General features: G+C 40.6%; 1 protein-coding gene across 5 annotated transcripts in view; it reads left to right on the forward strand.

Moving 5' to 3' along the window:
- Sos2 (SOS Ras/Rho guanine nucleotide exchange factor 2) overlaps positions 1-21,116 on the forward strand; it is a 103,215-nt gene that overhangs the window by 52,705 nt on the left and 29,394 nt on the right. For 3 of the 5 annotated variants that reach the window (XM_075948230.1, XM_075948226.1, XM_075948228.1), the window contains 4 exons: positions 2,379-2,489; positions 5,992-6,090; positions 18,821-18,948; positions 19,688-20,343. In XM_075948230.1, coding sequence (XP_075804345.1) covers positions 2,379-2,489; positions 5,992-6,090; positions 18,821-18,948; positions 19,688-20,343 — 994 coding nt within the window. The remainder of the gene's footprint in view (positions 1-2,378; positions 2,490-5,991; positions 6,091-18,820; positions 18,949-19,687; positions 20,344-21,116) is intronic. The other 2 variants (XM_075948227.1, XM_075948229.1) reach the window with 1 other exon arrangement.

The raw sequence follows: 21,116 nt of genomic DNA on the forward strand, positions 1-21,116 counted from the left end.
CTGTGGTGTAGAATACTGTCCAATGTTATGGTGTAGAATACTGTCCAATGTTATGGTGTAGAATACTGTCCAGTGCTGTGGTGTAGAATACTGTCCAATGTTATGGTGTAGAATACTGTCCAATGTTATGGTGTAGAATACTGTCCAATGTTATGGTGTAGAATACTGTCCAATGTTATGGTGTAGAATACTGTCCAATGTTATGGTGTAGAATACTGTCCAATGTTATGGTGTAGAATACTGTCCAATGTTATGGTGTAGAATACTGTCCAATGTTATGGTGTAGAATACTGTCCAATGTTATGGTGTAGAATACTGTTCAATGTTATGGTGTAGAATATTGTCCAATGTTATGGTGTAGAATACTGTCCAATGTTATGGTGTAGAATACTGTCCAATGTTATGGTGTAGAATACTGTCCAATGTTATGGTGTAGAATACTGTCCAATGTTATGGTGTAGAATACTGTCCAATGTTATGGTGTAGAATATTGTCCAATGTTATGGTGTAGAATACTGTCCAATGTTATGGTGTAGAATATTGTCCAATGTTATGGTGTAGAATACTGTCCAATGTTATGGTGTAGAATACTGTTCAATGTTATGGTGTAGAATACTGTCCAATGTTATGGTGTAGAATACTGTTCAATGTTATGGTGTAGAATATTGTCCAATGTTATGGTGTAGAATACTGTCCAGTGCTGTGGTGTAGAATACTGTCCAATGTTATGGTGTAGAATACTGTCCAATGTTATGGTGTAGAATACTGTTCAATGTTATGGTGTAGAATATTGTCCAATGTTATGGTGTAGAATACTGTCCAGTGCTGTGGTGTAGAATACTGTCCAATGTTATGGTGTAGAATGGTCCATTTCTATGGCATTTCCTGTTACTAGGGTGAGATACTGAAGTATGAGAATACTGGATCATGTGGTAAATATGTTTTAATTTTTAAAGACAAATTGATTTTCATGGGCTGTGCTATTTTAACATTCCTAGCAGTGGACAGTTCTGCTTTCTCAGCATTTACCTAGCTAAACAAAAATTCTTACTGTTTTTCTTTCTTTAAAACATGTATTTAATTATGTCTATGTGTAAGCACCTGCATGTATGTTAGTGCACCACATGTCAGGGACCAGCCTCAACAAAAACACCTCTTGCCAGGGTAGGGTCATGGTGATTTAGAATACGAAGATCCGTGAAAAATAATAAAACAGAAACCATAGAATAGTACCGGGAGGAAGTTCCACTGAATACTGAAATTGCCCACATTTAATTTTCCGTACACTTTTATACCCCAGCACCACAGGGGGGAAGACAAAAGACTGCTCTGACAGGGTACAAAGGACAGCTAGAACAGTTATTTGCTTCAATACTACGCCATTAGCATTCTGTTGTTTAGGCAATGAACCCACCCTAGACCAAGCTTTCTGCAGGCAGACACTCCCAAGGTCAAATCTCCTATTTCAAAAGAAGGAGCAGAAGTTGCTTGAATTCTCTGACCTTTGATCAGGGTGGAGTAGATATAGCTGTCCTGGCCATCTTACTGTCAAAAGAAGTAACCACGGCCTGGTTCAGGATGTGTAGCCCTGGTCTTCGTTAACAGTTGAGAGACTTCAAACTCTCTGACCTTCAGCAGACAAGGTGGAAACAGTCTTACATTTTTGGGCCTCTACAACCACAAGTGTACCTCGGGAGTCCTGAAGAGGGTGTACCATCCCTTGAAACTGGAGTTTCAGATGGTTGTAAGCTGCCTTGTGGGTGCTAAGAACTGAACTCTGGTCCTCTGGAAGAGCAGCCAGTGCTCTTAACCACTGAGTTGTCTCTCCAGTCCCATATTTTGTATTCTCACGGTACAAAAAGGAAATAAATCTGAATTACCAATCATCCTCAGACAACTGGAATTTTTATAAATATGAAATTAGTTTAGGCAGTTTCTGTGTTTACTATTTATTTGCTCTTCTAATTTTGGGAACTCGAGTAGGTAAAACAAAGGTATTGATTTTGCTTTCGTTAAGAGTATCCTTTAGTAAATTCATTTCAAACTAGGTAAGTTTGCATTTATAGTTTTCTTTTACAAAGAAATGTACTTTAAATTTTGTAGGGATAAAACATACATCTTACTAGTTGGATACCATAAAACCAGCCATTTAGTTTTAAGGCCTGTTACTGTAAAGCTACTATTTAAGGTCTGTATTTTTAGAAATGTATCCCTTGTAACCATAACTGTTGTTTTCTCTGAAAAGTAGAGAACCAAAGGTGATAAGACATAGTTAGAAACATGAATGAAATATTGTCATTAGATAATATAATATGTTCCATATTAGCATAAATATATGTTTTCTTAAACCTAACACCTTACGTTATTTTTAAAAATAGGAGCAAGCGTTTGATCCCTACGAAACACTCTCACAGGACGTTCTCTCGCCAGAGTTTAATGACCTCTTCAGTAAGCTGATGGCCAGGCCTGCAGTTGTTCTGCATTTTCAGGTAAGCTTGAATTCAGTGTTGTTATCATTTTATCATGAAATAAATGAAGAAATATTTCATTATCTTTCTAAAGAAAGTGGAAAAATCTTTCATTAATCCTTCTAATCCATTGTGTGTGTGTGTGTGTGTGTGTGTGTGTGTGTGTGTGTGTGTGTGTGTACACAACTTCAGTTATTGTTCTTGGGTTCTGTCCACCTTTTTATTTGAGACAACCTCCCACTGGCCTGGAGTATGTCAAGTAGTTTAGGTTGATTGTCCAGCAAATCTAAAGATCTGCCTTTCCACCCTCCATCCCCCAGCACTGAGACCACCCCAGTACAGTCTCCCCTCAGCACTGGGACACCCCAGCTTGGGGACTGTAGGCACAGGCCACTCTGCACAGCTTTCTCACATGAGTGCTGGTGGTCTAACTAAGTCCTGGTGCTTCCAAGAACAGCAGCTGTGTTGAGTTCTTTCACTCCGCTGTTAATGTGCATCACCCATGCTTAGTTACCATGGCTCTGGAGGTTCTGCATCAGCGAGGTGGAGATGAATCTGGAAAGCTATTTTGGTATCTCTAAGAGAAATATTTGGGGAAATCGATAACTCAGAATAATTTCATATATAACAATACTTATTTTATCAGTTGTACAGTTTAAAGGAAGTTAAAGAGATGGCTCAGCCTCATGAGTGCTTGCTGCTCTTGGAGAAAACTGGAGTTCACTTCCAGGCACCACATTGGGTGACTCAGAACTGCTGGTAACTCCAGCTCCAGGGGATCTGACAATCCGTCTTCTGGACTCTGGGCACCCCCACACATGTGCACACCACACATGCACACAAACACATGCTCACACACGTGCACAAATGTGCACACACGTGCACACAAACACATGCTCACACACATGCACACAAATGTGCACACACGTACACACACATATACACACAGAAAAATCTTTTTTTTTTAGACAAGGTTCTCTGTGTAGCCCTGGCTGTCCTTGCTTTATAGACCAGGCTGCCCTCAAACTCAGATCCAACTGCCTCTGCCTCCCAAGTGCTGGGAATAAAGGTGTGAAGAACAACAACCTTTATTTCGCCCAGAGCTAAATCCTTTTATACCTCTGCTTCTTCTGTGGAAAACCAGTGGCCAGAAAGAACACAAACGTCCTGTCAATTATAGACCACAAGGAAGTTCCGCTGCTGGTCAGGGGGAGTGAGGGCAGCTAGATCACAACAAAAGATCAGGAATTCTTTTCTGTGAGAATAGAACCTATAGACTCTGGGGGTGGGGTGAGGGCTCCAGGGATCACACCCAGTGCCTGTGCACACTAAGAACCTATAGACTCTGGGGGTGGGGCGAGGGCGCCAGGGATCACACCCAGTGCGTATGCACACTAAGCAAACATTCTCCATCCTAGTCCCTGGGATCTGATTTTGTAAGCTATTTCTCCAGCTATCCATGAAGTAAAAGAGTTGGATAAGATCATTTTTAGATGAAACTCACTTGTATTATTATATTAACTTTAAAGTACCATTCAGTGAAGTAATGCATCATTAAAAAGAAGACAAAATCCATCTGTCTTTAGAAACTGTACAGTGAAAAGTCAGGTTTGGTGATTAAAATGCCTGTTTTCTCAGCACATAGGAGGCTGAGGCAGGAGGACTGATAAAAGTTTTTGACCAATGTGGGCAACATAATGAGGCCTTGTCTTTAAAACAGCAGAAAACAAAAGCAACTGAGAGCTACAGTGTAATTTAAGGAAATGGTCTCAGGGCTGGGGATGTAACTCAGTGGCAGAACAGTTACCTCAGGTGCAGGCCCTGGATCCAGTTAGCACACACACAAAAAAGAACTTTTAAAAAAGAGCTTTGGAGTCAGAACTTATGGTTTGGGTCAACTAATAATTGTGTTACCTATCTCTGATGGTCAGTTTGCTGATCTTTACAGGGGAGATAAAAATAATGTACACAGCTGGGCTTGGTGGCACACACCTTTAGTTCTAGCAGAGAAAGAAAGAGATCTCAGTGAGTTCATGGCCAGGCCCGTCTATAGAGTGAGTTTCAGGATAGCCGGAACTATATAGAAAGACCCTGTATCAAAGAAAAGAAAAGATACACATCTTCTGATTATGAAGCAAACTAAGGGATGTGAAATGGCTCGGTGGGTAAAGGCACTTGCTGCAGTCTTGGCAACCTGAGTATAATCCCCAGGACCCACGGGGTGGAAAGAGAGAGCTATCTCCCTCACGTTGTCCTTTCACCTCTACATGCATGTTATGGCAAGTGCAACATGCACATAAACATAAATGAGAATCTATGTAAAGCACTATAATGTTTAGCACATTACACATTCAGTAATGTGTTAGCTTGTGTAATTATCGGTTAGATCCTTCTACTGATAATTAGCAGTCCAGAGTTTAGGATGCACTTAAGTAGTCATTTCACTGCAAATTAATAAAATAGAAGGTCTTTGTAGACTAGCTTTAAAGTGGTGTATTGACCAGTTCAGGTCAGTAAGTAGCTTGATGCTGTGCTAGTCCATCATGCAGCTGTAACAGAAAATATCAACTGGGCTTCCAGACTCATGATGCTGGCAGATTCATGGTCTGATGAGGGTTTCTTCTTTGTTGGGGGAGGACCCATCTCACTAGCTGTGTTTTCAGATGGTGGAAGGGGCCAGCACACTGCTTAGGCCCTTATCAGGTTCCCAGTCCCCTTCTCGAAGGTGTGTCCCTACATCCTAACTGCAAACCTAATGCGTGGGTTAGGCTTCTGCCTGAGGCTCTGGGGTGCAGGAACACCCAGACCACCCAGTGAATGCTAGAACTTACTCTCCTCGGGCTCCCTGGCAACACCCTGGCACAGCTGTCCATTTTGTGAGCAGAACTAGCTTTGCCGGTTGACTTAGACACCAAATATTCTTCATAAATGAGCTAAACCTGAAATTTATTTATTCACCGGGGAATTTTTTAAAGAAACATTTGTAGTGTACAACTTCCTTAAAAACATTCTTTGTAACTATTTGAACTTATTTCCTTTTCCTAGTGAGTGGCTGTTGTTTGTTTTTTAAGGTAGGTTCTAGATCTGTAGCCCAGGATATCTGTGCTGTGCAGCCATTCTTCCTTGGCCTCTCACGGTGACTAGCCTGTTTTAGAGTTTAAATATCTAAGAAGTGGTGGCGCACGCCTTTAATCCCAACACTTGGGAGGCAGAGGCAGGCCTCTCTGAGTTCAAGGCCAGCCTGGTCTACAGAGTGAATTCCAAGACAGGCAGGGCTACACCAAGAAACTCCGTCTTTAAAGAAAAGAAAAAAGAAGAGTTTAAATAAATTTAAAAAATTTTTTTATGGTATGTGGAAACCTGAATCTTGAGGAAAATCTATAGACAACATTACAAAGTCACTTCACCATCTAACCTGCAGAAACGTGTGTACTTACCAGTAATGAGCTGGGGGATGGGCTGTCTCCCTAGGCACAGCTGTGTCCCTGGTCTCAGAGCTACGCTGTGTCTTTTCACTTTGCAGTCCATTGCTGACGGCTTTAAGGAGGCTGTTCGTTACGTCCTGCCACGTCTTATGCTGGTGCCAGTGTATCATTGTTGGCATTACTTCGAGTTGTTAAAGGTAAGGCAAAAGCTTCCTCTGACAAAGTCATTAGATTTATAAATCCTAAAACCAAAATTTTATCTGATTTTATTATTCCTAATTTTTTTTCTCATAAAAATGTAGTAGCCTAGGGCTAGGGATGAACACAGTGGTAGAGTCCTTGCCCATTATGTGAAGCCCTGGGCTCATCCCTAGCCGGCCAACAAGCACAAGAACCCAGAAGGATACACGCTAACATTTTCAACTTCTGTCCCAAGGTCTTGGAAAAAACCATGGATTACTCCTTATCACATCGTCTTCACGTGTAGACAGATAAAAGTTTATTCTTGTATCAGTTTGTAACATGGACTCTCAAATTATCAGCCTTAATGGAACAGTGGCACTGTACCAATCTTTGAAAAAAAATTAGTTTTAGTTTTAGAATTATTACAGAATATCTTTTTATTATGTGACTATTTCTTATATGTAAACAATGTATCTTGATTAAATTCACACCTCCTCCTCCTCCCATCCCCCCAGGCATTCCCAGCACTTCCCTCTCCCTCTCCCCTTTTCATGTCCTCTCTTTTGTTTTGAGCCCACAGAGTACAGTTATTTCTGCCTGTTGGAATGCTGACCTATATTATAGAAGTGATAATTTTATCTATAACATTGTTCAAAGTTTTCATCTAGTTTTATCTTATTAAGAAAACCATTTTTATTTTTATTTTCTGTGTATAAGTGGGTTTTTTGCATGTATGTATATGTGTATATGTATATGCCACATGTGTGCTTAGTGCCTGGGAGACTAGAAGAGGGCATAAGCTCCCTGGGACTGGAGTTCCAGATGGTCATGTGGCAACTTTCTAGGAACTGAACCTAGGTCTTCTACAAGCAAATGCTCTTAATGTCTGATCCATCTCTCTAGCCTGAGAAAATCACTTTGAAGTCTTCATGGAGATGATGTTCTTCATCTCTTAGTGTATATACCAAACACACACAATTGTGTATGTGCATGTATCAGAAAGATGGAGGGAGAGGATAAATGAAAGCATGAGTAAATTGGTTTTCTTTTTGTTATAGACAGGATTTTATGTAGCCCAGCCTGGCCTTGAATTCATTGTGTAGCTGAGGGTATCCTTGAAGTCCTGATCATTCTGCCTTAACCACCAAAGGGCTGAGATTCTCGACATGCTCTGTCTATATACATAGCATAAATAATAACTCTCTGTTTTAATTTTCTGACTGGCCCCTAGTCTTAGTCACATTGGCTAAGAGGACTTTAGTGATTAATTGTAGCAGAAGTGACCTTCAGGTGAGCCGAGCTGTCACAGTCCAAATCTTCGTGCTCTTAGGTGCACAGTGGTAATGAAGGTAGCCTTGCAGGCCTCCAGCCAGGCTGGAGAGGACGTTAAAATGTCGGCTGTGAAGTAATGGTAGGACTACTGAAGCTTCACCTCTTTGTTTTTGTTTTTTTGTTTTTTTGTTTTTTGTTGTTGTTGTTTTTTGAGACAAGGTTTCTTTATGTAACAGCCCTGGCTGTCCTGGGACTCACTGTGTAGACCATGCTGGCCTTGGGCTCACAGAGATCCACCTGCCTCTGCTTCCTAAGTACGTTATGTATCAATTAGTCTCCAAGGATGACACTAATGTCATCTATTTGTGCACAAAAAGTGATGAACTCACTTAATGGATAATGAGATACCATAAAAATGTATTCTTGATGTACATGTTCACTAGAAATTACCAAGTAAATTTTTGGCATAGATGTCTAAAAGACACTGTAGTCTAACTATTATCCTGGTATTATTAACTGTGGGGTCAATGGACAAACTCTAAACAAGCAATTGCCCCAATAGTACAGGATCCTAAAGGCAGGCATTGAACAATCAAGCAGAAAGCTGATTCACTTGAAGAGCAATAAAGAAAAATTAGGAAAGAAAATTTTATTGAGTACATTGGGATATATTTGCAAAAGGAAAACAGTGGAAATAGGCAGAAATGCTTACATGCTGTCTGGAGTTGGGGAAATCAGCGGTACCAGGGGAGACAATGAGAACTGCCAGCCAAGCTCCATCTTTCTCTCCGCTGTCTGAGGCCCTGACATGAGCAGAAAGCTCTTCACGGTGAGGGCTCTAAAGCTTCAGGAATGACAACATGCGGGAACCACTGTCTGATTGACGAAGCTACCAGCTCAGGATCTTTATTTTTAATTAACCCACAACAGCAGTCAGAACAAATAGGAACATGGAATGGAAAGTAAGTCACTGAAAGGCGATACTTCAAACCACAAAAGGTCTAAATGACTCACAAAAAAAGGTTCTTCAAAGGCCAGTAACTGCACTTTCAAACTCATTAGTAATCAGGAAACACAAAAAAACCCACAACCATAATCTGTGCATCAGATGACCTATTTGAAACTCTGAAAACAAGCAGAAAAGGCAAAATGAGATAATATATATTCTGGTGGTAGTGTAAACTGTACAGCTGGCTCTGGAAAATAGTGTGACATCACTAAGTAAGGTGTGTGCACTAAGACAGTTTTACCTATGAGTACATACTCGGTGGTCCTCAGCCTGTGGGTCTCACCCCCTGGGGGTCACATATCAGATATTTACACTATGATTCATAACAGTAGAAAAATTACAATTATGAGGTACAATGAAATAATTTTATGGTTGGGGTCACTTCAGCATGTGAAACTATATTAAGGGGTTGCACAATTAGGAAGGTTGAGAACCACGGCTCTAGAACAGTGCATGCGGATGTGTACCAAGAGCTATGTGAAGGGGAAAGGTGTGTGCCATCAACCTGACAACCTGAGTTTGGTCCCCAGGACCCCTCCCACAGCTTCCTCTGCCCTCCACACGTGTGTGGACTCTCAATCCATACGTGCACACAGAACAAGTAAACATCTGTCATCTGTGATTTCAGACAGCAAAACACTGCCAAATAGGAAAGGATAAACTGCAAAATATTGGTAACAACAGGAGAAAATTATGTGGCACATTGTCAGTGACGCCTAGAAACACAGCCATGAGAGATGATAGTATTCTTTTGGTTACTGTGGATTTTCATAAGGATTTTATATACTGACTGTTTTCCATGGTATTGTTAGCCATTTCTGCACCTCTTTAGAAAAAGATGTCTGTTTACATCCTTTGTTCATTTTTTAGTCAGCTTGTTTTTGTGGTAAGAGTTCTGTATATATTACCAACCCCTAAACAGATCGTTTTCAAACATTCTCTATCAGTATGTGGGTGACATTTTTATGATATTATTTTAACTCAGCTCTATTCCCTGATAAGCTCCACTGCATTTTAAGCCTCTTTGGCTCAAGAACCCTAAGGATGCAGGGGAGATTGTCGATTCAAGAGTGTTGCATGTCTTTAGGGGCAGGAAGCAGTCTGAGAGAAGTATCTGTTTCGTGATATACCCAGACTAGTGAACGTAATAGAAATATTATCTGCAATTTATTTTTCAAAATTATGATAAGGCAGAGGTGGAAAACTACATAGTGATAAACTATAGCATGCCATCTGTGGTTCCCTATCTTAAAACACATTGGGGCTGTTACCAAACCACTTGTTTTGTGAAGATAAATTTTAGGGTTTTTAAATTTTGTTTTTTGAGTATAGCTGCTTTTGCCTGTGTCTATGTCTGTGTACCATGAGTTTGCCTTGTGCCCACAGGCACCAGAAGAAGCTGTTGGATCCCCTGGGGCTGAGTTACAGACAGCTGTGACCTGCCATATGTGGGTGCTGGGAATTGAGCCTGAGTCCTATGGAAGAGCAGCTAGTGTTCTCATCTCTCCAGCCCCAATTTTAGGTACTTTTAGTAGTTTTTAAAAAGACTATGTTTTAGATTTTTTCTTAAGATATACTTCAGTCTTTATGCAAAAGTTCACTTCTCAATTTATAAACAACTTTATAATTACTATAGTCAAATAAAAATTTATGTATGCCCTTTTTTTTAAAAAAAAAATTTTGGGTTTTCAAGACAGGGTTTCTCTATGTATCCCTGACTGTCCTGGAACTTAGTTTGTAGACCATTCTGTCCTCAAACTCAGACATCTGCCTGCCTCTGCCTCCCAAGTGTTGGGATTAAGGTGTTCACCACCACACTGGCATATATATCCTTTATTATAAGTGATACTGTTTTAGTTATGTTTCTGTGTGATAAGACACTGATCAAAAACACCTTGGGAAGGAAGGGGTTTATTTTATTCTGCATTTCTGTCGCTGCTCTCCCTCGTCCAGCAAGGATGACGCGACCACCGGAGCTCTTCTCACTGCAGTTTATTCCAGGACATTTTACACTTCTCTCTCTCTTCCTCTCTCTCTGGGCAAACCTCTCCCAGCCCTTAAGTAGGCATGGGCTGCCAACCCCGAACTGCCAGGTGGGCACTGCCCATAGGCTCACGCATATGCAGGCAGCTGATAATCATTGCGTGATCATAGCATAGGTCAGGTCTTAGCCATCTCAGGAGTTGATTATACATTTCCATCAGGTGTGATTCCACGCAGCTCACTACACATTTCCAAGTAGCAGTTCCACCACTGAGGGAATCAGGCAGGTACTTAAGGCAGAAACTGAAGTAGAGGCCGTGGAGGAACACTGCTTACTCGATTATCCTCATGGCTTGCTCAGCCTGCTTTTTTTTTCTTCTTTCATTCTTTCTTTCTTTCTTCCTTCCTTCCTTCCTTCCTTCCTTCCTTCCTTCCTTCCTTCCTTCCTTCCTTCCTTTCTTTCTTTCTTTCTTTCTTTCTTCTTTATTTTTGGTTTTTTCAAGACAGGGTTTCTCTATGGCTTTGGAGCCTGTCCTGGAACTAGCTCTTGTAGACCAGGCTGGTCTCGAACTCACAGAGATCCGCCTGCCTCTGCCTCCCGAGTGCTGGGATTAAAGGCGTGCGCCACCATCGCCGGGCTTCAGCCTGCTTTCTTATAGCACCCAGGATGACCTGCTCAGACATGCACCACACACAGTGAGATGTCAGTCATCAAGAAAATGTCCCACAGACTTGCCTACAGGGCCAATCTGAAGGAGGCATCTTCTCAGTTTAAGTTTTCTCGTCCTAGATAACTCATTTCAGATACGATTTTTTGATTGTTTGTTGGTTTTTTTTTTTAAACAGAGTTTATGTGGTGTGTGTGTGTGTGTGTAGCCCTGTACACCAGACTTGCCTTGAACTCAGAGATTCTTCTGAGTGCTGGAATTAAAGGTGTGTGCTATCACTGCCTGACTCCTTTCAGATCTGATTTATTCAAAGTCAAATAACAGTCTTTTAGTCCTTGGACATTTCCTTGAAATTTATCAGCAGAATAAAAATTCTCTTCAAGAGGTCTATAAAGTTTAATATTAAGATACGTTATTAATAACTTAGTGAGATTCATTAAGAAAGGTTAGCCAAGGGGCTGGAGAGACGGCTTAGAGGTTAAGAGCATTGCCTGCTCTTCCAAAGGTCCTGAGTTCAATTCCCAACAACCACATGGTGGCTCACAACCATCTGTAGATGGGTCTGGTGCCCTCTTCTGGCCTGCAGGCATACACACAGACAGAATATTGTATACATAATAAATAAATAAATATTTTTTAAAAAGAGGTTAGCCAATATTGAGTTTCTTTAGGAAATAATTTTTACCTTTCACCCTAGAACCCAGATGAACTCCTTCCACTTGGATTCAATAGTTACCATGGCATGCAGCCTTTGCTGAGCTGCAGCTGTGCAGGTGTCTGTGCATTTGTGGGACGAGGAGCGGGGCTGGAGATCAGAGACTGGCCCTTGCTAGGCAAGTGCTTGATCCTGAGCTGTATTCCATGTATCCCAGCCACTCACTGTGTGTTCAGTGGAAGGAGTTTTGTTTGTTTGTTTTTTTACTGATCATCAAATTTAGGCACAGACCAGTGTTTTGCAGAGTTCAGTCTGCTCTCATTGTAGAGAGGCACAAGGCACTTGAGGTGAGAGCTCCTGGTTTGACTGGCTTTGCTGATCATATCGGACAAATGACCTGACCTTTCTGCACATACCTTGTCTGATCTATGCACATATGTTATGATACTTCATATATCGTTGAGTTGTAATAAAGATTAAATAAACAAGCCGGGCGGTGGTGGTGCATGCCTTTAATCCCAGCACTCGGGAGGCAGAGGCAGGCGGATTTCTGTGAGTTTGAGGCCAGCCTGGTCTACAAGAGCTAGTTCCAGGACAGGAACCAAAAAGCTACGGAGAAACCCTGCCTCCAAAATCAAAAAAAAAAAAAGATTAAATAAACAAATAAAAGATCATGCACAGAGAACTAAAAGTATTTAGTTATTTATATATAAACACAAAAGATTTGAGTATCACACACACACACAATCCTGATTACTTTTGACAACTGCCTGTTGGGTACTAACCATATTATACTAAAAATGGACAAAAAAGGTGTATCTCTATTGTTTAAGGGCCTTATTATAATTTAATGAAGAATTTGGATATCAAAGAAGTAATTAGAATAAATGCTTAATAATCCATTCATATGCATTCATATGTTGATAAGCTGATAAGCATAAAGAATGTAATACATATATATTCACACGATGAATTTTTACTCAGCTATGAATAAAAATGAAATCATGACATATGCAGGAAAATAGAATTGGAAATCAATTATTATCTTAAGTGAAATAGCCCAGGCTCGTACCATGTTCTCTCTCACATGTCAGTGTTGGATTTTAATTTTTATATATGTAGGAACGAGAGTGTAAGTCATAAAAGTGGCTCCTGAAAAGGGAAGAAGGTCTTAACGTAGGGAGAAGAGAAGGAGAAACAGATGGCAAAGAATGCATGAAAGCAGAAGGCAGTGACTGGACTAGGAAGGAGACTGGCGGGGGAGCACAGACACAGAGGGGCAGGGAGCGAAGAGCAGAGTGTGTGTGAAAGTGCCGTACTGGAATCTAGCACTTTGATTCTACTTTAAAACTAGAACAAACTTTCCAAAGTGCAGTAGCGTGTAGGATAACTGGTATAGAAGTAACCAGCTTTGCCCGGGAAGTCAGGGAAAATCTTAGAGGCTTGGCTGTATGGGAGCTCATCTATCAGTGTCTGTGTTATTTATTTGGAAGAATCATGTAAACCAATGCCAAGGAACTCTGCAGATGAAGAGGAACAATAAACTTGACAACTTAACGCAGCACTAACTAGGTCCTGTAATAGAGGAAATGTTCCTCAAAGGACATTACTGAGACAGTTTATAAAACTCTGTATTCTAGATGAATAGAGCCTTTTGTTGTTTGTTGAGCCTGAGTCCCATGTAGTCCAGGCTGGTCTGCTGTGTAGATGAGAATGACCATGAACTCCAGTCCTCTACCCCCACTTCCCAAGTGCTAGGATACAGGTGTGTGCTACCACACGGTTTATGCTGTGCTGGGCCATGGTGATGCTAGGCAAGCACTCTACCAATGAGCTATATCCCTAATCTAGGATCATAGAGCTTTATTGTTGTAAAATTTTGTGAAGTTGATCTGAACTCTGTTCTGATTCCACAAAAGAACATTCTTATTCTAAGATGTACTGCTGAAATACTAACAGTGTAAAGAACACCGCTTAAAGGTAATATTTCAATTTCCCTAAGATTGAATGATTATTTTAGAAATATACACATTCTATAGAAATAAATGCTTATCTCATATCCATAATTCTGTTCATTTGAGACTAGAGAAGTGTTATTGTCCTACCCCACAAATTGATAGCCTTAGGTCATAGCAGTCAGTCTTCCCAAAGGGGACCTTCCAGAAAGATAAGATGTTTTCTCAGCTCTTATTTCCCATTTTTTGTAGCATGAGCCAGTAGTCTGTCTAAGAAGTGTGTGTGTGTGTACACGTATGTATGTACATACAAATACATACATGTTAGAGAGTTAGGAATCAATCTACCATCAAGCTCACAGTTATTGACAGTCATACAGTCATATGATTAGCTACAGGAATAACAGAATTTGGCTGGGCAGTGGTGGCGCACGCCTTTAATCCCAGCACTCGGGAGGTAGAGGCAGGTGGATCTCTGTGAGTTCGAGGCCAGCCTGGTCTGCAAGAGCTAGTGCCAGGACAGGCTCCAAAGCTACAGAGAAACCCTGTCTCGAAAAACTAAAAAAAAAAAAAAAAAAAAAAAAAAAGAATAACAGAATTTGTCAACATTACTGACAAAAAAAATCCTTGTGACAACTTACGTGAGTAACATTATTTCATTTCATTTATGGTGGACACCCCACTGTAGGTACTGACAAGGTAAATCAATGAGTTACAGAGCCATAAAGAAATCAACTCATCTAGGATTGAGGAATTAGACATGGTAGAAGGAGAGAACTGACTCCCACGGGTTGTCCTCTATTCTGAGAGTGATTTGCGATATAAGGATATTCCGGAAGTTCTTCAAAGCCATTCAGCAGTGTTTTCCCCTTCTCTGTGAGGAGAGGCGTGGGTAAGGTTGGGGGATGGTATGCACACAAAAGAATACGAATAGTAATAGAAACTTGAGTATTCAGAATTTTTTATTTTCGCAACTGTTCTATACATTTAACATTGCTTGTAAATTAACAGTAAAAGAGGGAAGGTATTATTTGAAAAGCAACTTCAACATTAAGAAGCATTTTGTGGTGTTTTGGAGGCAGGTTCACCAGTTGGGTGAGTAGGCCAGGGCACAGCACAGAAAGCCACAGAAACATGGAAGAGTTTGACACATATGCAGCTGGTTCACCACCGTGATTTCTGTGGTGTAGAATGCATCCTTTCCAATTCTGTAGAGAAGCAGCGTGGATCTCCATCAAGCTGACACTTAGGTCTCACTCTTAGCTATGCGTGTGCCTCGTCAGAGACTTACCTAGACATGCAAAGCTCTGGGTTCCATCCCCAATGCCACAGACAGTCTCTCCGTTTATCTTAGTGCTGAAAATCAAAGAAATAGTTAGCAAGTTATTGAACTGAGATTGTACCATGCAACAATTGTCTTATATACTCCCACTACCGGGAAACTCTAAATCTCCTGACTTTTCTTTCTGTTTGACAAACTTGTAATTATTGTATGACTGTTTAAAGACAACATGTGAATTTGCTTGAATAGAATTAGGGAGAGGGGAAATTTAGTAGTTTTATAACTGAATTTAGGGTAGTTCTAAGTTAGGTAGAATTTCACAGCTGCTGATAATTGAAGATTTTAATGAAAAATAACAAACCTATAGTAGACATTTCATGCCATCAACATTCTTCTTTAAGATATATGAGAGAGGGGGTGGGAATTTCACTATATAGCTTATTCTGGAACTCACTATATAGGCCAGGCTGGTCTTGAACTCACAGAAATCTGCCTGTTTTTGCCTCCCGCATGCTGGGATTAAAGTGTGCACCACTACACCAGCTATTAAAATATTTTAATGTAGAGCTTAGGTGACTCTTTTTATAAGAAATCTTTTTTAATTTTCACTTTTTATGTGTGTGTTTTGCCTGTATATATGTCTGTGTACCATTTAAGTATATTGTCTACAAAACAAAAAGAAGGTGTTGAGTCCCCTGGAACTGGAGTTACAGATGGTTGTGAGCTGCCATTGGGTTCTAGGAACCAAACCTGGGTCCTCCAGCGAGTGCTCTTAACCACTGGGCCATCTCCTAAGCCTGAGAAGTCTTTTATATAGACAAAGTAAATAACTTTTATTATGTGGTTACCTAAAATTCAGAATAACAAAACCTGATCCTTTTTCAAACTTTGGGTTGTTTATTTTATTTCGCTCATTATCTTTTCAGTGTTTATTTAGTAATCTAGATATTAAGACACTACTTCTAATATAGTCATTTTCATTGTAATCTTTTGGTGGCAAGATTTTTTTTAAATACCCTTGGAAAATCCGATGTCTGTGTTCCAAGTAGGGGACAATTGAAAGGTTTGGGCCAGATTTACAGTTAACCTTTGAACTCCCTGAAATACGAGGAGAGCCTTTCTTTTTTTTTTTTTTTTTTTTTGGTTTTTCGAGACAGGGTTTCTCTGTGGTTTTGGAGCCTGTCCTGGAACTAGCTCTTGTAGACCAGGCTGGTCTCGAACTCACAGAGATCCGCCTGCCTCTGCCTCCCGAGTGCTGGGATTAAAGGCGTGCGCCACCACCGCCCGGCGAGAGCCTTTCTTGAAATAGGAGGAGGCTTTCTGGTTAAGATTGTGAAATAAATTTGAGTGTCAGAATTTCTTTGAAGAGATAATTTTCTCATAGTTATTACTTAAATATATATTTATATACTTTCCATATGTAATATCTATGTAATACTTGGCTCTCTATCGAAAAAGTTTAAAATATTGGCATATAATCTTATATAAATAACTTTATTAAAAAGTATTTTTTCTTTTTGAGAGAAAGTTTTCTTCTGAGTGAAATATAAAAGAAAATTTGCAGTAGATGAAATAAAGCCAAAATTTGAGGAATTAAAAAATAACTTGTAAAACTTTAATTCTAAGGATGATTAAAATTTAAAATATTAACTTTCATTATTTCTTGGTACTAGAGTGGTGGACTTTAATGTTATAAAAATATCCTCTTGCGGATGATCTGGTTTCAGTTGCCAGTACCCATGTGATGGCTCACCTCCATCTGCGGCTTCAGTTCCTGGGCACCTGATGCCCCCTTCTGGTCTCTGTGGGCACTAGGCACACATGGTGTGTAGATATACATGTAAACAAAACAGCCATATACATATAATAATTTAAAAATTAAAAGTATATCAATAAAACCCTTTATAATGTTTGCTTACATGCAACTTAATATACATTGAAGTGTTAAAATTTATCTATTGTATAACGAATATATGTAAACTTTTTGAAATTACCAGAACATAAGTATTTAACTAATAAAGAGCATGTAATAATTTTAGGAGTTAATCTTATTTTCTGCTTTCATATTCGTGAATTAAAGTAGCTTTAAAATTTTTTTAATCATGGGTATATAGTGTTGAGTTAGGGTGTGGGCGCCATGGAGCATATGCAGAAGACAAGCTTCGTGGAGTTGGTTCCCTCCTTCACCTTTACGTGGGTTCTGGAGACTGAGCTCATCATCTGGTTCCCTCCTTCACCTTTACGTGGGTTCTGGAGACTGGAGTCATCATCTGGTTCTCTCCTTCACCTTTACGTGGGTTCTGGAGACTGAGCTCATCATCTGGTTCCCTCCTTCACCTTTACGTGGGTTCTGGAGACTGGAGTCATCATCTGGTTCCCTCCTTCACCTTTACGTGGGTTCTGGAGACTGGAGTCATCATCTGGTTCCCTCCTTCACCTTTACGTGGGTTCTGGAGACTGAGCTCATCATCTGGTTCCCTCCTTCACCTTTACGTGGGTTCTGGAGACTGGAGTCATCATCTGGTTCTCTCCTTCACCTTTACGTGGGTTCTGGAGACTGGAGTCATCATCTGGTTCCCTCCTTCACCTTTACGTGGGTTCTGGAGACTGAGCTCATCATCTGGTTCTCTCCTTCACCCTTACGTGGGTTCTGGAGACTGAGCTCATCATCTGGTTCCCTCCTTCACCTTTACGTGGGTTCTGGAGACTGAAGTCATCATCTGGTTCCCTCCTTCACCTTTATGTGGGTTCTGGAGACTGAGCTCATCATCTGGTTCCCTCCTTCACCTTTACGTGGGTTCTGGAGACTGAGCTCATCATCTGGTTCCCTCCTTCACCTTTACGTGGGTTCTGGAGACTGAGCTCATCATCTGGTTCCCTCCTTCACCTTTACGTGGGTTCTGGAGACTGGAGTCATCATCTGGTTCTCTCCTTCACCTTTACGTGGGTTCTGGAGACTGAGCTCATCATCTGGTTCCCTCCTTCACCTTTACGTGGGTTCTGGAGACTGGAGTCATCATCTGGTTCCCTCCTTCACCTTTATGTGGGTTCTGGAGACTGGAGTCATCATCTGGTTCCCTCCTTCACCTTTATGTGGGTTCTGGAGACTGGAGTCATCATCTGGTTCCCTCCTTCACCTTTACGTGGGTTCTGGAGACTGAAGTCATCATCTGGTTCCCTCCTTCACCTTTACGTGGGTTCTGGAGACTGAGCTCATCATCTGGTTCTCTCCTTCACCTTTACGTGGGTTCTGGAGACTGAACTCATCATCTGGTTTGTGCAACAAGCACTTTAAACACAGAACCATCTTGCTGACCCTGAAAATAACTTAAACATCATGATTTAAATACTTTAAATTGTTTTGTGTGTTGAAAGTATGATGGTATATATAATTATACAAAGTTATAGCTGTCTTTTTTTAAAAAAAACTTTTTACTTAACTTTATTATGTTTGTTGGTGTGAAGGTGTCAGATCTCATGGAACTGCATTTTCAGACAGTTGTGAGCTGCCATGTGGGTGCTGGGAATCAAACCCGGGTCCTCTGGAAGAGCAGTCAGTGCTCTTAACCGCTGAGCCATCTCTCCAGCCCCTATAGCTGTCTTTATTAAGCACTTTAGTCTTTTTACTGCATCCAAATATCTGACAAGGAGCAGCGTGAGTGAGGAATGGGTTACTCTGGTTTACAGTTGAAGGACACAGCATCCTCAGCCAAAAAGCTCCACCTTCTGTGGGTCAACAGCCCTTCCCAAACTGTGCTACCAACTTGAACTTAGTGTCCAAACACTTTAACCTGTGGGAGACATTGCATATTCAAGCTAGTGCATCAGTACATTTAAGTTTTGAATATTTGTTGCTGCTTTAACTACAACGACGTTGAGAATAGAACCAAGCAATGCAATTTTATCTTTTTCCTCCTTAGCAGTTGAAAGCATGTAGTGAAGAACAGGAAGACAGAGAGTGTTTGAATCAGGCTATCACTGCTCTCATGAATCTCCAGGGCAGCATGGACAGAATTTACAAGCAGCATTCACCTAGACGCCGACCAGGGTAATTTGAGATTGTTCCAAATATGAATGTTTATGTTTCCCTCATTGTGTGTGATGCTTACTTTTCCCAAGTTTGTTTTAACTGTATTTTTTTTTGAGATGGATTGGTTGATTGATTGATTGATTGATTTGTGCATGCATGCAGTATCCTGCATGTAGGCCAGAAGAGGACACCAGATCTCATTCAGATGGTTGTGAGCCACCATGTGGTTGCTGGGAATTGAACTCAGGACTCTGGAAGAGCAGGCAGTGCTCTTAACCGCTGAGCCATCTCTCCAGCCCTCTAACTGCATTTTTTAAAGTTATGTTTGTCCTTTTTTGGTTTGTTTTAGTCAGGAAATGGCAAAATTACCATTGTTATAATGTAGGACATATTTGTTCATTTAAATATATGTTTAATGAAATTTTATGTTGTTTTTTGCAAGCAACATGGGATTTTTTCCCCTATAATTTTGGTTCCTATGGCTCTAGAACTGCAGTACTTTGACAGTAGTGAACTTGGGTCATTTGGTATTCAGGGGCAGGGCTAGAAGAAAATAATTGTTAGCAATATAGTTTAATATTTGGTTACTTAAGCTTTGGTATGCTGGGTATTCAGACTCAGGGCCTTTTAATGCTAAGCATGTACTCAGTCATTTAACTAGACCCCTCAACTCAGCGTAATACTTTTGTTATTTGATTTGGTATTACATAATTATTATAATTTAATAAGCCAAATTAACCTTTCTTTATTTTTTTAGGGACCCTGTTTGCCTTTTTTACAATCGTCAATTAAGAAGCAAGCATCTAGCTATTAAAAAAATGAATGAAATTCAGAAAAACATAGATGGGTGGGAAGGCAAAGATATTGGACAGTGCTGTAATGAATTCATAATGGAGGGGCCATTGACCAGAATTGGTGCTAAACACGAGAGACATATTTTCCTCTTTGACGGCTTGATGATCAGCTGTAAACCTAATCATTGCCAGACCCGACTTCCCGGCTGTAGTAATGCAGAGTACAGGTTAAAAGAGAAGTTTGTCATGAGGAAAATTCAAATCTGTGATAAGGAAGATACTTGTGAATGCAAGCATGCTTTTGAATTAGTTTCCAAAGATGAAAACAGTGTAATATTTGCTGCTAAGTCAGCAGAAGAGAAGAATAATTGGATGGCAGCCCTCATCTCCCTCCACTACCGAAGTACTCTGGACAGAATGCTGGACTCCGTGCTGCTGAAGGAGGAGAACGAGCAGCCACTCAGGCTGCCAAGTCCAGACGTGTATCGCTTTGTGGTAAAGGACTCTGAGGAAAACATTGTTTTTGAAGACAACTTGCAAAGTAGAAGTGGAATCCCCATTATTAAAGGAGGAACTGTGGTGAAATTAATTGAAAGGTTAACATATCATATGTATGCAGGTATGTGAGACTAGGTTAACATATCACATGTATGCAGGTATGTGAGACTAGGTTAACATATCACGTGTGCAGGTGTGTGAGACTAGGTTAACATATCACGTGTGCAGGTGTGTGAGACTAGGTTAACATATCACATGTATGCAGATATGTGAGACTAGGTTAACATATCACGTGTGCAGGTGTGTGAAACTAGGTTAACATATCACATGTGTGCAGGTGTGTGAGACTAGGTTAACATATCACATGTGTGCAGGTGTGTGAGACTAGGTTAACATATCACATGTATGCAGGTGTGTGAGACTAGGTTAACATATCACGTGTGCAGGTGTGTGAGACTAGGTTAACATATCACATGTGTGCAGGTGTGTGAGACTAGGTTAACATATCACATGTGTGCAGGTGTGTGAGACTAGGTTAACATATCACATGTGTGCAGGTGTGTGAGACTAGGTTAACATATCACATGTATGCAGGTGTGTGAGACTAGGTTAACATATCACATGTGCAGGTGTGTGAGACTAGGTTAACATATCACATGTGTGCAGGTGTGTGAAACTAGGTTAACATATCACATGTGTGCAGGTGTGTGAAACTAGGTTAACATATCACATGTGTGCAGGTGTGTGATAGGTTAACATATCACGTGTGCAGGTGTGTGAGACTAGGTTAACATATCACATGTGTGCAGGTGTGTGAAACTAGGTTAACATATCACATGTGTGCAGGTGTGTGAGACTAGGTTAACATATCACATGTATGCAGGTATGTGAGAC

This window comes from Microtus pennsylvanicus, chromosome 14 (genome assembly GCF_037038515.1).
Source record: "Microtus pennsylvanicus isolate mMicPen1 chromosome 14, mMicPen1.hap1, whole genome shotgun sequence".
Taxonomy (NCBI): Eukaryota; Metazoa; Chordata; class Mammalia; order Rodentia; family Cricetidae; genus Microtus; species Microtus pennsylvanicus.